This window comes from Apostichopus japonicus, chromosome 13 (assembly GCF_037975245.1).
Source record: "Apostichopus japonicus isolate 1M-3 chromosome 13, ASM3797524v1, whole genome shotgun sequence".
Taxonomy (NCBI): Eukaryota; Metazoa; Echinodermata; class Holothuroidea; order Aspidochirotida; family Stichopodidae; genus Apostichopus; species Apostichopus japonicus.
In genome coordinates this window covers 7,526,574-7,544,409 of record NC_092573.1, presented here as the reverse complement: position 1 = coordinate 7,544,409, position 17,836 = coordinate 7,526,574, and the positions used below count along the sequence as shown (strand labels likewise).

The 17,836-nt window shown below is 37.3% G+C and overlaps 1 protein-coding gene across 1 annotated transcript; it reads right to left on the bottom strand.

The window, feature by feature from the left end:
* Nucleotides 1-773: 773 nt before the first annotated feature.
* LOC139978904 (tubulin polyglutamylase complex subunit 2-like) lies at nt 774-10,752 on the bottom strand. The gene is made up of 8 exons (XM_071989469.1): nt 10,413-10,752; nt 8,583-8,750; nt 7,607-7,753; nt 7,125-7,226; nt 6,437-6,600; nt 5,728-5,876; nt 4,129-4,170; nt 774-1,398 (listed from the first exon to the last, which is right to left on the bottom strand). Exons 1-8 carry the CDS (start codon nt 10,573-10,575, stop codon nt 1,347-1,349), a joined length of 987 nt encoding a protein of 328 aa, XP_071845570.1. The 5' UTR covers nt 10,576-10,752; the 3' UTR covers nt 774-1,346.
* Between the last annotated feature and the right edge of the window lie 7,084 nt (nt 10,753-17,836).

Genomic DNA, 17,836 nt, shown 5'->3' with positions numbered 1-17,836 from the left:
AATGAATCAATTATTGCTTGCCAGTGTTTAACGACAAGGCTTTCTTATAGCCTTTTCTGAATTGCATACAAGATGACGGTTGTATTATTGCTTATACGTATTGTAGAAGATGTAGAAAAAAAGTATCGTATATGAACAAGATTATCGAGTTCGAGGGCGAGGGGGATATAAGAGGGTGAGAAGGGGGTGAGGGGTGTAAGAGGGGAGAAGGGGGTGAGGGGGTGCACGAGGCCGAGAAGGGGTGAGGGAGTGTCCAAAACTACATCAGTTAAATGTTTGCTGAATAATCATTGCATTTAGAGGTCTTTATGATCACAATTTCAAACGTTCACGCCCCACCCTCCAATAATAATAATAATAATAATATCCCTGCTCCTAGTATCCCTGCTCCTAGTAGAATGTGTCCAATTGTAAAAATAACAATTTACCTAGTTTGACGTCAGGTCTGCGAGTCTATGTGTGAGTCTGAAGGTTCAGTTTATGGATGGGGGGGGGGGTGACTTCCAAGGGCAGTGGTACACTTAACTTTGGTATGAAGGGGAAAACCACAAAATCACCTAAAACTGCCCCAACAAAGTGGACCTTCTGTGCATTTTGTACTACATATTCAAGTATTTGAATGTTGTTTTATTAAATTGCAAAAATTGCAACAACAACAACAACAACAAAATATATATATATATATATATATATATATATATATATACACACATATATGTATACACATATATATATACATATATATATAGGACTCATAATTGACAAATAAGGAGTAAAGTTTTAGAAAATATATTGAGACCTTCGTCAGCAATACTTGGCAGTCGAATGAAAAGTACAAAATGTAACACAATGAAAGTATGACGCTAGGTAAGTGTAAATTGCATTGATGGAATTAGAACCAAATAAACCATGACTATACAGGAAGCGGATTAAGGAGCAAAGAACAGATTACATATGTTTGTAACTTATAGTTGTTAAGGGGTCCCAAGTCTTTGTTGAGGCCGGCGATGTGAGACATAATACGAAAGTTTCAATCGATTTCTTTACTATCAGTTCGGGCTGTCACCGTTTATTGGTGGTATTATGGCATTAAAACTGCATGCTTTCATTCTCCAACTGAAAACGTGTATCTCATTTTCGGACTGAAAACGTGTATTTCATTTTCGGACTGAAAACGTGTATTTCATTTTCGGACTGAAAACGTGTATTTTATTTTCGGACTGAAAACTTGTCGGACTGAAAACTTGTCGGACTGAGGGGTGTACCCCTGCAAAACAAGTACTTTCCAGTTCCTGTATATGAAGTCGGCACAAGTCCAGAGCATGTGCAGTTCACGAAGGGTACAATCATCTACCTCGCGAAGAGCTTGATGGTGGCCCAGTTCGAGAAGCAGAAGATCTGCAAAATAGAAAGGACACCATCACCTTCAGAAAGTGATGTAACTACCACATCATACATGATACCAGGGATGAGCCTGGGGTAAAAAAAAAAATCACGGAATTTGGCAAAAATTGCGGTATAGGCTCTAGTTTGCTTATGCTACAGTGTGTTAGGATAATAGTTTTTGTCCCCGAGGTAGAAAAGAAATCACGGATATTACGCGAATTCGCGGGAAAAGCTCATGCCTGTGATACAGTGTGTAAGGTGCCTAGGTGAAAGTGGGCGGGTGCTATCCAATGGGGTTTAGTTCCACCTTACGTTCAGGTTTGTCTGTACATAATTAATCTGTCATAATGGTAACATTTGGAGCACACAAAGATGTCTGATATTTAATAATTTTTGTCATTTGCTATTCAAATTAAAGAGCAAGCCGGACCTGATCATAACCAGGAGAGAGACTTTCGTTTGAAGGGGTTAAACCACAAAATTACTTCAGAACATTCTAATAACTTGAATCCCTTATGACTTCTGTACCCATGCAACCTCCTCCTTCTGATGATGATGTTTTAGAATATGACATCTGAAGGATACCTTCTGGAGATATCACGTTTTAATACAAGGCCTCGTTCCACAGAATGTTCACTGAATATCGTGACTTTCAGAGGAAATATAAAGAAGAACTTTAAGAATAAACTCCAACAGATTTTTACACATGCACTCAGAAATTGATAGGTAATATTATGAAACACAGTGATTACTTGTCACCTTGGCCAACAAGAGGGAATACCAGAAAACAAAAACGTTCAGTGGTTCCGATGCTTGAACATATAGTGTGGTAAGCCATACATGTCAATATTCAAGAAGTTGTGCAAAGCAATATGAAGATGATTGACTGATGCGGCAACATATGAAGGAAGGTACCAAGAATTTTTATATAGTATAAAATAGAGCCCAATGGGCACTATGGTTCCTTGCTTAATAGATGAAGCATGTGAGTCTAACTATTTTAGGCCTGTTTGGGAACCGGGCCCATTTTGGAAACAGGGCCCATTTTGGGAACCAGTTCTCTGTTTGGACTCTTTTGGCCCCAAATCTTTTTGATAGTGCCATTGGGCACTTGTGTTAGCATATACTTTAGTTATTGGAATGACTGACATTAAACAACACCTTTATTTTCCACCACCAATTGTAATCCAAGTTTGGATACAATCCGATTTTGGTTGTGGAGATATTGCAATTTTAATAATTTGGCCCCTCCGAAAAAATTGGGCCAAAATATAAATTTTGCTACTAAATGGTCCCAAAAATATTTGGCGCATAGAAACTGGCTCAAAAATATATTTGCCCCCCAATTATTGAGCCCCAAGAATGTGGGCCAAAATCGTCCCAATAATATTGGACCCCACAAATTTGGGCCCAAAGAATGCATCCCCAAATGCATATGAGGTAGAAATAAAATTTGGGGTCCACCCGGTACAAAAATGCACCCAGAATATTTTAGGCCCAGATGATCCAACAAAATACAGACCTAGTTGCTGTTGAAAAGAACATGTACATACCACATACATACACACACACACACACATCTACACAAATCACACGCACACCAGCACAATTGCAAAGGTTACTGGCATTTGGCATCTTAACCAAAAACTTTTTCCACAACTGTTGCAGACAATAGAGCAACAAACCCACTCAGACCTTCATTTATTGAGGAAATACATGATTATCAAACACTTAAATATTGATATTTATTACATGGGGGCTCAAAGACTGGTGGAACATTGTGGAACAATACAATAAACTTTATATTTTGACATAATATCCTCAACATTACCTCTGACTCATTTTGACTTACTGTTTATATTGCCCTTCACAAACTGAAAACAACCTTAAACTGATGTTGACAGAGAGATCTACATCTATAGACACTATTCCTGTGGCATAAGGTCAATTAATCTTAACACAATAAGACTTTGGTACTCATTATGAGGGATCCAAATTCATCACAATTCCCTACTTGAATTATCATGTTAACAAGGTTTCAATGAGGTCTAATAAAACAACATAGTTCATCTACTTAATGTGGAGCCTCCATACCATAATAATGAAATACATCCAATATTCCTTGTTTGTAATATCCTTTTTTACATGGTTTTCAGATTCCAACCTCTAATGATCTCAAGTGAAAGCAATAGGGTTTATATACTGAATATGGAGTAACCACTAACTAAGTATGAGATTCATCCAAGATTCCATTTCTTGAGATATCGTGTTTACAAAGTTTTCTCATTTTCGCCTCTGCCAACATCAAATGACTTCTACCAATAAACAATCGACTTCTTGAACTGAATAAAGGGCATAGTCCAAGATCCATTCAAGCTTCCAGGCTTTTTGAGATATTATGTTTACAAAGAAGACTGACATCACACTAGTCCCCATTCTGAATTCATACAAAATAAATACACATACAGACACTGAAATTGTTGAAATCACACATTATTGCCAGACACCTTCAGCAGATTTCATATCTTGATACTTAATATGCTAACTGTAACGTATATGAATTGTAGCAAACAGTCAGCATAATTCTGATGAATGCACTTTGCAACTGCTCAACAGTTCAATATTAATGATATATTCTTTATTGGATATTCTAAGGAACTAATGCATTGTCTTGTGATTATAACCTCAAGCACATAAAGTATTTTGTGTTGTAAACACAAAGAGGCAAGCTCTGTTACTTACTTATTTTGGTTTGCCTTTTTCTTCTGGTTGCCACTCTTTGCCCTAGAATAAAATTGAGACAAATATTCACTAATTTTGCATTCTGTGCATTATGTTACTTCTGTATGTGTTCAAATGCCAACACATCCAAGAGTGAAGAAGTGTGCTGGCCCAGTGGGATATACATCCACATTATCGAAGGAGTGAGATCTCTATGAAGAATGCTAAGACACTGAAAATGATGAAAATTGCAAAATAATTATCACTTTCTTTGATCCAATCATCTATTCATGAACAAGCTGTATTGCCATACCAATGTGGCATCCTTCACTTCAAACTTCACAAAAATCAGCCAGCAATTGTAAAAGTAGGCTTTTCAAAAAAGAGATTAGTGGGTTGAGCTAATAAAATTTGGGCCAACTCCGCACAAACATGGGCCCGGTATTTTTTTGGGCCCAGACCGTCCCAAAGTATTTAGGCCTACCTATACCAGCTATTAACCAACAACTGTACTTCAAGTCAGAGGTATTGCAAAGTAAAGAAACTGTTGGCCCAAAAGGTCCCAAAAATATTGGGCTCCACAAATTTGGGCCCACCCAGCCCAAACATGGGCCTGGAATTGTTTGGGAACCACATGGGCTCAAAAATATTAGGCCTACATGTACCAGCTATTGACCAACAACTGTATACCAAGTTTGATTACAATCCTACTTAAGGTTGTGGAGTTATTGGCCCCATAACCTAATTAAGATTCATAATGTCTGCGCCACAAACAATAGGGCACACTGTTTGGCTATAATACATCTACATATCAAGTATCTCGAATACCCATCACTCCGTTGTTGAGTAATCACGGACCCAGGCAAGTGTCACAGACACAGAAACGCATACACATGTCAAAGAAATAGCAGGCCAGTGTGCCAGCTATGTTAATCTGATGACTGGTAATTGGCAGAGTCCTGATCAACATAGTCCAGATTAGGGAGAGCGGGACATTGTAATCATGTGACAAAGGAAGCTTCTATTCTGACATTTGGGGGGGGGGGGTGGGGGAAGAAAGCCAGTGGGGTTTTGGAACCTTGTCTCACTGGTGGCCCAATAGGACAATGGAAAATGACACCAATTTGTCTCCTAGCTGTTATATCTTGGAAATTCTATTTTTTCTTTGGAAAGGGTTCTCAAAATTTTGACAACTTATCTCCCAATTTTGACTTTGTTATTGTTTTCTAGAAGTTTTCGACTTTCCATGTTCAAATGTGGCCCTTAGAAATTGGAGAAAACAAACTTGTAATAAAATTGACAGTTATGAGAAGTATGAAACCAAAAATGAAAAATTGATTCTTTGATAGCCTGACACTATTTTAATTGTCTGTGTGGGAACGGAGGTAATAGAAAAGGCTCTAAAAGTTGGTGTGGGTGTCTCCACCCCCCTAGCGGTCATTAATGCAAAGTAGTATTGTACATCGATTGCCTCATGACCAACTTACTCCTAAAGGTCACACACTTCAAGATCATTAAACCATCCAGTTCCATATTTACCTAGAATAGCTGTCAAACTCATTTTATGTAAGTAAAACCATCTCCATAGCTTCCTTAAATATAAAGAATCGATTTACAAACCTCTTTTCAGCTTTAGCTTTGAAAACTCTGTTGTTGTCTAGTGTGACTTCAGAAATGGCAGCTGTGTCGCCCTCTCGTTGAAAGACCGATTTGGCCTTGTCCTCTGCGTCAATGACCAGTCGCATTGGTGCAAACATGTGGAACCAGGTCTGATGCATGGAAGGACAGGTAATATGTTCATGAAATCAGGAAATACTAAATACCAATACATGATACACCAAAACATATAACAAATAGGTAGATGCTGTTATTAGTGCACCAGCCAGGTATCACACAGATGATACATACACAAACACACAATAATCCACACTGAGATCTCTAAACACATTACAATACTAAAACAGCAGAGAGAGGAAGGAATACATCTCATACTATGGTGTTACTATGATTCAATCACTGATGAAATATGGTGGACTGAGTTTTCTTCATAAAAGAGAGATTGCAATAAATGTAAGTTATTAATAAGTATTCAAAATGAGATCTTTGCTAATATAACAATAATAATGTTCATGTTAAACGTAACATTTGAAGTACTTAGTGGTAATCTTAGTAGTTAGTCTGGCCCTAATATAACCAGACTTGGGACTGTACCTGCTTGGTGTCAGATGAATACCCTCTGAGGCAACTGGCACTAAGGTACACTATGCTTGCCCCCCTACCCTCCCCCCTCACCCTTGAGAAAATATTAATAGATACAACACTAACTTACTTGTACTTGGGGGCTTAGTCCTATGTCAGTGAAGATGTACTGCCATTCAGGTAGGCCAAGATGAACAAGCATCATTTGAAAGTATTCAGAGAATGAGTCGGTAAGAAAATGCCACCTGAAAGAACGGTCTAGGAACCAGACCTCTGCACCTTGTGCAGGGGATCCTGGAGGCATTGAGACAACAGATTACATAAAAAAATGAGTTCACAACACAACATTTCATTACATCATTATGATAAAAATGACATTCCTATCTGTCTTATCAATTAATTTTGTATTGAATAAGAAAATCCTTAATATACAATAGAGTAATCTCTGCAGTCTTTGATTATTCAGTAACAACAGCTGACATAAATAATAATAATAATAATATTAGGCATTTAGCTACGCTATTCATGGTAAACCATATCACAGCGCTTACAAGTTATATTACCCTTGCTCAATGATAACCTGTCCCAGAGACAATCCCTCCAGACGGCAGCAGTTATATACTGCGCCCAATGACAAGTTACCTCACAGGTACCCATTTAACCCCTGGGTGGAGAGAGGCAAGTGAGATAAAGCATCTTGCCCAAGGACACAACGTATGAACTAGGCAGGAATCGAACCAGCAATCCTTCGATCACGAGTCCGACGCCTTAGCCAATTGGCCACCACGCTCCCGTCAGTTGATAGGTATTGAACTAACCTGTTTCTGTATTATGATAAACCAAGCAGACTTTGCCATATTCCCTGCAAGCGTCGAGTTCAAATATACGACTTCTTCCATCAAAATGTGGAAATCCATTCACTGGATGAAAAACGATGACAAAAATAGTGAGAGAATCTTTGATATCAATTTCCCCTGTAAATTATTCACTTAGAGTGACTGTATTCCATCATGATCAGAAAATATGAAAGAGGGCAATAAATCTATCTATCTAATATAGTTAGATGATCAAAACAATTCTTGTTGAAGACAGATAAAAGCTCAAATAGATGAAACATAATTTCACAAGATAATATTTCTGGTTTTTATAATCATGTCGATAAGTTTTTGTGTGCTATTTCAGTTTTCTATACTGACCAGTGTATGTTGAGGAATAAAATTCCAACAGAACTCTTTGTATTTTCTTGACCATTGCCATAGCACTGATTACATAAAACAGTTTTAATAAAGAAATTTCATACCACTCTTTGCCAACGGAGTTTGATCTTTGGCTCTATCACACTGCAAGTCAGCAATGGTTGGATCACTGGCAGCTTGCTTACTTTCACACACCTTGGTCAATTTATCGATGCTGTTGACTTCCATTAAGCCGATTGGTAGAATGTCATCTGTGGAGAAGTAAAAATTGAAAGCCTGACACATTCTGTTCTTTTTGATCCTGTTCTCCAGTCCAGAGACTTATCTCAGTGTAATTTAAGCTCCTGTGTACATCTTTCACTGTTTTACATTTGAGTTTCAGGTGATAATAGAACTTAATGTAGTTTTGATATTTAAAACATTGACTACTACTCCATGGTTATAATATGTATCTTCAGTCAAATCATCGGTAATATTTACAATAGTAATCAACGTTTAAAGCTTCTCTTCTAAACTTAAACTATTTTACCCCATTAAATACTGACCCTCCATTCAAACTTGTCTATCACATATGGATGTAACTGATTAGAGAGAATCTTGCACTTCTCTTATTACTATTTTATTAATGGCATTGAAGACTCGCCCAAACAGCGTGCCGCCATCTTTAAAAAGTTAACTTTCCATTGCTTGCAAATGAAGGTTTTCTCTTGTCGCTACAAAATGCAGACAGTAATGAAACGTGATACCTTGTTATCTTTAGCTGGACTTGAGATGTCCATCGCTCTATCGTTTGTACACTGTGCTGTGGGTATTGACTGCAGCTGTATGTACTGACTGTACAATAGTGTCTAATTACCGACGGTAGCAAGCTGTGTGTGTATTTTCTGGGATCGATGGTGGTGTCTAAGACTGTTACACCTCATTCGTAACTAGGTCAGATTACCAGCATTAGACGTTTCTTTTTGCGCAAGTCTTCACACCCTTTAATTAAATCATGATCCTGTCTTGTTTTGTGTACACCAATATTTGTAAAATAAAACTTCAACAATAACTTCACAGAAATACATGCAATTGACAAACCATCAAATTTGAAACACCAAGACAGCTTTACACCATTAGTTGTCATGAAAAATGATTTCATGTCATCTGGTAAGATGCAGGAGTTTTTTTGTTCCCACATGAGAAGTTGGTGGCGCTCTGCTGGTGTCCTTTCGTCGACTATGACATTACTGACACCGGGAAGCTTTTCTGTTGAGTGCAAAATACATGAAAAAGAAACTCGTGCGAAATGGGGAGACATGTATGAAAGTTCAAGAAACAACAAATGCTTGCCTCAATGTGCCAATATTATGCTTAGCTAAGACGGTGTTTCTTTAGGGGCCTCTTAAAACATGCCTACTTACCATCAGATTCGGCGGTGGTACGTATTATATTTATATATATAGTATATATTATATATAGTATATATTATATGAACATTACGAATCATTTCCCAGTTTTATAACTTCTAAACCTCTTGTAACTGTCTTAACTTTTCCCAAACAAGAGGATGTAATACATTGGTATAGACCACAGACAATCACTGGCACTTCTATCTTCCTCTCTCTCACTCTTGTCTTGGATATCTCAAAATATGCAGCATAACTTAAACAACGTCCTTTCCTACCAATATCATATGCTGTACATATGAATGATCACATAAGATCATTACAGGTGTGTTTCTAAAAGTTTTATTGTATGTGTGTAGAATCTGATAGTCATTGTACTGAACGATGCATAAAAATGGTGGTGCGTGTTGTGTAGACAGTCAGGTGGTAAAATAATAGCCTAATAGTAATATTATTTTCTTCTTCTTGTTTTTTTTGTGTCGGACATGGAGTAATAGTATTTACTTTTCTACCTAATACATTTCACAATACTGTCATAATACTGTAATAGGTATCATCATACTAAAGTGTTAGCTCAGTGTTAGCTCATCATAAGGAGTGTTAGCTCAGTGGTTAACGCCAGTGCCTTACAATCATAAGGTCCCCGCTTCGAGTCACTCCAAGGTTAATGTATGTTCTCCAGTTACACAGTTTTTGACAATTGACAATTCATAATCATAGACGTTAAATATGAATGTAAGAGACTGACTTAGGTACACTTACGGCTTTGATAAGCCAATGAGGCTTCCTGGTAGACTTCCTGGCGAGTTCCTGCTTGCAGGAGGAGCTAAAATACGTACATCCATACTGTCATAATAAGCCACAATTTCACTTTAAACACACACAGAGACAACTGATACATTAATTTCTATTTTGATACCATTTACACAGTAACATACATCATAATACGTACAGTACCAACCATGATTTAAATGCATACACACAGGGAGACACCTGAAGCGTTTTATATCAGTTTTCATACTATTTACACAGTAATATATATCATACTACAATTCAAATCATTAAAAAGTTTGAAAAAGCGACTGAAACTTCTAACCTATGCCAATTAACCTATTAACCATGGGCAGGATTACGGGGGGGGGGGGGGGGCAAGAGGGGGCATTTGTGATATTAGCCTTGGACTTTGTTAAAGTTACGATAAGATCTGACACTTGACAGGCACCCCAACCCCGTCTTTACACTTAATCAAGTTAACTGGGCATCCTGCATCCAGATGTTGCTCTGTAGTCTATAAATTCTCCTAAATTATTAGAAGGCATAACTCACAAAATTGTAGGTATTAACATAAGCTTAGGACCGAGCCTAAACTTAGGGCCTAGGTTAGGCCTAACTAGGCTGTTTAATTAGGTCTAACGCTAGGCCTAACTTGTTTCGGCCTAAAGTTAGCCTAGCCTACCGTAGGTCTAAGTTTTGGCATTGCCATTGGCCTTGACTACATTGATTGATGCATGTATTTGGCTACCTAAATACGGTACGACTCCAACACTTATGCTCAGAAATGCCTGCATATAGTCCGATTCTGGCACTGCCATCATTTCCGATATATTCTTCTTCTTTTTTTCAAAGAAAGATGATTGTTTCGTGTTCTCGCAGAACCGGGTAACCATGTATGTTTTTGTTTTCATTGGAAACTTGAACTACCTGACCATTTTAGCTTATTCGGATATTCAAAGAATTGCCGTAGATGCACACCATGGAGTTCTCTTCTAACTCTATGGACGCGCAGAAGTGTGCTCGATCGTTATCCTAGATTGAGCTCTGGTATTCAAGCTGCTTTGCTTAATTGGTGAGCACAATTTTCACATTGATCATCTTGATCAAGAGTATTCCGTATTATTTTAACATTATTTTTTTCTTGACATATATGATCAAGAATAGTCGTATAAGTTAATTTTGGCCAAAATGCCAAGTAGCTTTCGAGAGACATGAACGTAAGTCGGGAACTTTCTGTTCCTTATCTGTCAGCCCATAAAATATTACCATTCGTTCATTTTTAGCTGCCTGCATATGGTTTACAAGAGCATTTCTGAAATGAGGCGTTTAGGACGTTTTCGATGTTACGTACGTGAGGTCACAAATAATATTTGAAATTCACAAAAATGCTCAGCACTTCCTCTTCAATGTTCGATCAACGTATGTTGCCTATAGCCAGCATAGTGAATATTGTGATAGACTACCGACGGTAAACGTTGTTCAGGTATTTTGGAAACTCGTTCAGAACGGAATGTTTTCGGTCAAATTTATATAAAGATAAAAAAAAAAATACAATTGTCGGTATATCATTTTAAATGTCCTGAAAATAGAATAAAATAAGTCATCACGACCCCTCTTGAATTGCTCCTCTTCACTGGGCAATCGTCATTGTTATATTGATTGTTTTTGCCGTCGGGCCATATCTCGATGGGAAAATGCTGAGATTTGTCAGAAAAGTTTTGCACAGGGAAAATGGTTTTCGGTTCCATCCAGGCCGCTCAGTGTCGGGTAGAGATAAATAATCTTCCGTTTTGTCGGGAAGCCTTGATTTGTAATGTCGGGTCACATATACAATGATGATACAATAACAACAACAAAAAATCAAAAAAATCATACTTGAAATATTAGGCCTATAACTTAATCATTTGAGCAAACTCAAATCGTCATTGTTGACAGGGACAATAGTTCTAACCAGCAGGGCCGGATTAAGGGCAACTGAAGCCCTATAAGCACAGCCCTACAACGATGCCCCCTCGGCCAGGCTTCCATTGACAAGACATTAAGACTCAATAAGTGCTAAGAGTGAAATGAAAATTTATAAACCTTCTGCAGTTTTCTTCCAGGTCAGATCCCAGACCAGGGCCCAGACCCCACAATTACTTCATTAACTAAAAACTTTTTTATTTTATTTATTTATTTAATAGGTTGGGCATGGATCAAAATCAAGCAATGACAAAGGCCTTTTATTTAGAAATGAGGGAAATCACTTCTTTGATTAATGATAATTAAAAAGAATATTTTTACTGTGTGCTTTTCTTATTCACTCTGAGTTAACAATTTTCACTTTGTTATTAAAAATTCTCACTTTGATGATTACATACTGATCTGAATTTATAGTAGCAACATAGTTGAATTACACCTAGAAGTTTGTCGTAATTGTCTTGGTGTTCTGTCTCGGATTCGACTAAAGCTGAGCGTGTCAGTGAAAGAGTTAAGGGCATAATAGCTAGGGAAAATCTGTGGTGCCCCCTTCCCTTGGTACCCTAAGAGCAAGAGGAAATCTGTGGTGCCCCCCCCTTCCCTTGGTACCCTAAGAGCAAGTGCTTTTAATACGGTTCTACCAAATCGGTTAATCCAAAGTTTGTGTAGTTTTATCAATGAGCCTTGGCTTATACATTGGTTGGCTAATTTTTTACAAGGATGGTCTCGACAAGTCAAGCTACAGAAAGATTATTCAGAGGAATCAAATATTACAGTGGGAGTCCCTCAGGGAGGTCCTCTATCTGCGTTACTTTTTACAATATACACAGATGATATACGTTCTTCAATGGGGTGTGATGTAATTAAGTACGCTGATGATACAGCCATATCCTGTAACATTTCAAAGCGGACACACCTTGAAAACCAAAATGACTATAAATACTGTATTGATAATATGGTCAATTTGTGTAAGCAGAAGAACCTCTTAATCCAAAGAAATCTAAAGAAATAATTTTTGAAAACATTAACATTAAACATCAAGGTCTCATTCAGACCAGGGATCAGAAAACTTATGTTCAAGGCTCCATTGTTGAGCGGGTGTCTCATACTATGTACTTAGGAGTTGATATTGACGCCAAGTTAACCTTTACTAAACATATATCTAAATCGATGTCTAAGGTGTATTATATTGTATCAACGTTGGCATACATTACTCCTTATTTTCATTCTAATGTAAGAGATAAGGTTTTCAGCTCATCAATTCTGCCAGTGATTGTGTATGCAGTTCCTGTCTGGTATCACTTTCTACTTGAAAAGGACAAGAAAAGAATTAGAAGTTTCTTGAAATACTGCTCCAAAATATTTAATCTCGACTATGAAAGCCTTGTTGGTAAAGTAAACACTGCTGCTAAAAATGAATTCATAAGACTAGCTAAGAATATACATAGTTCTAAAGATCACCCACTTCACTCCGAGTTGATCTCTCTGTGCAATAGAACCAGCAAGTACAATCTACGTAATCCTACTATCTTGCCATCTTTTAGAATTATGCTTTTTAAGAACTCATTTATCTACAGAGCAGCCATTTATATTCAAAATGGGTTCTTAGAATCTCTGTTATAATACTTTTAATCCTTACTCTTTAAAACTTCTATTCCTCTATCTTATTTCTTGTTTTTGTTTCATGCTTTCATTTTTGTACATGTTTACGTCTTTTATGTATCACTTTTTTTTATGTGTCCTATTTATAAATGTTATCATTTATACTGGAATAAAGAAATTGAAATTGAAATTGAAATTGAAATTGAAATTGAAATTGAAAATTGAAATTGAAAATTGAAATTGAATTGAAATTGAAATTGAAATTGAAATATGTGGTGTCCCACGCCCCTTCCCCTAAGCACGTGCTTATTTTGCTTAATGGTTAACCCAGGACTGATTCTAACTCTCGGCGAGGAATAACTAAACTATATTTTTGACCACTGATGATATTTCATAAACTAATCAATTTTGTAACTGCATTTAAACTTCGTTTTCTTTTCCGAATTCAAAGATCGGTAAATTTTAACGTGCCTATTCAATCTCTCGGATCTGAGATAATTTTTGACTGAGTCAATAATTCTAACTCGCATCGAATAAACTGTAATTGGCCATCACAATTATTGTTCAATATCTGCAGTAAAACTTCGGTTTTCCCAACAGGTATATGTACCGTCATATACATATTCAGCGTTTTATATTTGCCAATTCCTAGACAGACTTTTTCACATTCAACCACACTGGTTTCTTGGTCGATCGTGTCCAATTAAGAATTTTACTATTGTAGATGTTACGGTGGCAATCTCGAAATTCGAGTTTTCATCTCGTACTTATCTTATCTCGATATTTTAAAGTTTCGCCTCACAATTTAGCGTTTATATGAAAACAAAATCGACGATGTTAAAACTCGATATAAGTTTGACGTTTTTTTTTTCTTCAAAACTTGGAATTTTGAACCCAACATTCCGACGATTCATTGCAAAAAAAGGTGATGTTTAATAATTTCATATTTTCACTCGAAATGTTGACGTTTTAGCCGTAAACAATTTGCACCTTTTATTTCGAAATTCCCGGGGCATCTCAAAATTTATACTCTTTATCTCTACATTTGGTCTTGATATCTCAACAAGTTAATTCAAACGTTTGCCAATAGGTTATATCCTAAAATTTCGACATTGTTAGTTCACAACTTTGAAGTTTCATCATTTAAGTTGTGATGTTTTATCTCTAAATTCCAACGTAATAAATTAAAATGATTTTTTAAAGCTAAATTTCGACACTTTACCTTACAATTTCATTTTCTTAATATCGACATATAATTCGAAATTTCGACGATCATATAAGAGTAAAAAGGAACCCCTTGATTGCACAATAGTTCATAGTCCAAGACGCCTGAGCTAATACAAACAAGATTTGTATCGGGCAAGTATAGGCCTATACATGATATCACACGGCCCATCGTCAAATCTCAGTTGTGACGCCTTTCAAGTTCCCTCCTTCACCTGAATTCCTATATACATTTTATTGTTATTTCACGTTACTCAGTCCATATTTTTTAATATTTTCTTTTATCTATAAATGTGGAGACTTGTGGGAAGTTCAAAATGTCTTTGCATGTCATGTGCTAAAACAGTCCTGTCTGTCAAAAAAGTACATTGGTACTCCGTGGTGAGCCTAATCAGCCAAATCTCGGCTTGCGCAAGCGCACGTGGGGTGTATATACGTATACATTATACATACGCATGACTGGTCAGGATTATCGAACATTCCAACAGGATGAATAAACGCGAGCAGCAATGCTGCATAATCTCAGCTTTTATTTGAGAAATTTGCGCGAAAATATAAGATACGTGAGATAACGGTGCCATTTCCTTTCCTCCCATCTCACTGTTCCCTTCCTTGCCTTGTGCTCCTTCTTATAGAGTTGAAAAAGGAAAAGGTTAGAAGGTTAGAAAGGAGTTCATGAGCTATTTATAGATTAGTTGGAAAGTCTGTAGAAACTACAACAATCAACCCTTATTGTTAAATGGTGGTGTCCGAAGTGTAATCATGGACCAATCACATCATGCTTGATACTTTCAAGTATGGACAAGTTCTGTTAAAGTTTTGTGGGACGGTTCCATTAAGTTTGTCACGGGAGTGGGAAAGTCCGTTGAAACTACATCACTCAACCCTTACTGTTAAAATAGTGATGTCCGAAGTGTAATTATGGACCAGTCAAGTATCGAGAGGTTCTGTCCAAATTTTGTTCCATTAAATTTGACACGGGGTGGTCATCTTATTAGCTATCCAAGACTACATCATAACGGATATATTTTTACAGAAGGCACTGTTTTTGGCCTTACATGACGAACGACATTTTTTTCCCTGTACAACTTTGGTTCACCACAATTGAAACGTTATATATTCACAATATTTCGGCAAATTTGGACAAAAGCTCTAGGAGGAGTAGCATTTTTTTAACGTTTTCAGAAAATGACCTTTTAATTTATACAATTTGATCGCATGTATGAAAACTCACACAAACCTCTTTCGAAATTTCAGCCAAATTGAATTATAAATGGAGAAATACCGGTCATTCAAACACGGTGGCAGAAAGTGTCAGAATTTCGGTAAAATAGCACGAGAGCTATACCTCAGCTGCTAAAAACTTGCTTGATTATGTGATAAAATTGCTCAGAGATTCAGACTTGTTCTGGATATTGTTTTAACCAGAAAACCATTGTCATATGAGTTACCAAGATTATTCTTAATGTTTGTCGTTCTTCATACATCCAGCTAAAGAGGACTATGTTTATATATAGACACTGGGAATACCTGTAACAGATCAAATATCGCAAGATAACATATATGATTTAATAGCCCATATATAAAAGCCATACATGTGCCCTTCTTATCTGTTGACTAACCCCTAACTCATGTTCATTCTAGCACACATCTTTTGTAAACACTTCCTTGAAGTTTGAACATTGATAAGTTTAATCTTTAAATTCATTACCATTGGTATTGGAACAGCGGACGAAAAGCATTGATGTATCTAGTAGCTGGCTGCCCTATCTATACTAATATTAGTATAGATAAAGCAAATTTATCTTCCGAATTTATTGGGAATAAAATAGTCTAAACGATACTTAAGTAGTAGTTTAAATTACTTTTTCATGCTGATAAGTGCGGCTTATCTTGAAGAGTACTATACAGGAAAGCACTTATTACCGGATTCTTGATAATGTGTGAACACGGCGACGAGCAAACAGACAAGAAAGCGCAATTATTATATTTGCCACATAATAGATGGAAATTATTGCGCAACGTGAAATATATACTGTAACACGTACATTTGTCGCCCTATAATGTCACTATTAACAGTTAGTTGCTACGTGATCATTATAATTAAGCTATGTCTTATGATGATGTCTTTTTTTCTTCTATTGCTTCTCATCTTAATTTGTCATTGTTTTTGGTACACAGTTTCTGTTTTCAAGTTTATTATTTATATCTTTCTGCCCCTTTTTGAAGGGGGGGGGGGTGGGGCGGGTGTGTGTTGTTCTGTTCAGCTCTTTGGGATGTTCAGTATCGCTTGAAGGCGACTTAGAAAAATGATTGGCATCCGACATCAAATCTTGTTAATCCCTTTAAACTGATTTCCATACTCAAAGTCACAGTGAGGAGCTCACATAATAAATAATGTCAGTCGATCCATGTCAGTTTGGCACCGCTGGTGTTGTCGTAGTGACTTTTTTCGGCCCCGTTGTGTAGGGTTATATTACTACACAGAGGGAGGGGGGGAAAACCACATTTTTGTACGGGGATCGAGGGTGTTATGTTATATAGTCCAAGGGAGGGGTCTTAAGGGACTCAGTTGGTCCCCCCCCCCATCGCTTTTAGCAAATAGATGGTTCCTAGGTGCACATTTGTGCTATTTTGCAACTTAAGAAACATTGTTGAAGTTTAGGTTGTTCCGCACAAACATGTTGTAAGTGTTTATGTATTGTGCACTCTAACGATTTTCTGTTGTTGTAACATTCAGTCTGTCTCTATAAAGGAAGAGAAATGTTCCTTAGCTTATATGACCTCATATGAAATATGTGAATCGGTGGTATATGCACAAGGGTGGGAAGGGGGGGGGGTAGCGCATTGCCCATTCCAGCTCCCTTATTATTGTCATTTTGGTATGTTGCGTACAAGTCCCCATGGTGAAGACTTGGTTGACCGTGACTTATAATATTATGAGAAACCATTTGTGTACAAAGTCCATGGGAGTAAAGTTAGCAAAGATGGGCACTTCTCGGTGTAATTCAAACCCTGGAAGAAGTGATTTGACCTAGTATGACCTCATAGTGCCAGTGTGATATGTTGCCTACATGTTGCCTACATGGTGAAGAGCGGGCGATATCAAATTTTGTTTGTTGGGTGGTGAGAAGGGAAAGTTGTCACCTCCCATAGGCTATATAGCAGTTTTGGGAAATCGGCGTGTATATTGACCTGAATTGGCTTAACCTTACCGGTGCTGTGGCCGAGTACCGTGGATAAAGGCGGTACGTGGCATTTGAAGCAATCAGGCTTAGCCGTTGGGAGGTTCCGGGTTCGAAATTCGGCCGGGTCATAGTAAGGTGGGTTTTTCATCTAAGAGCAATCTACGGTTTTCCCATCTGACATCATGACTTTCTAAATTGA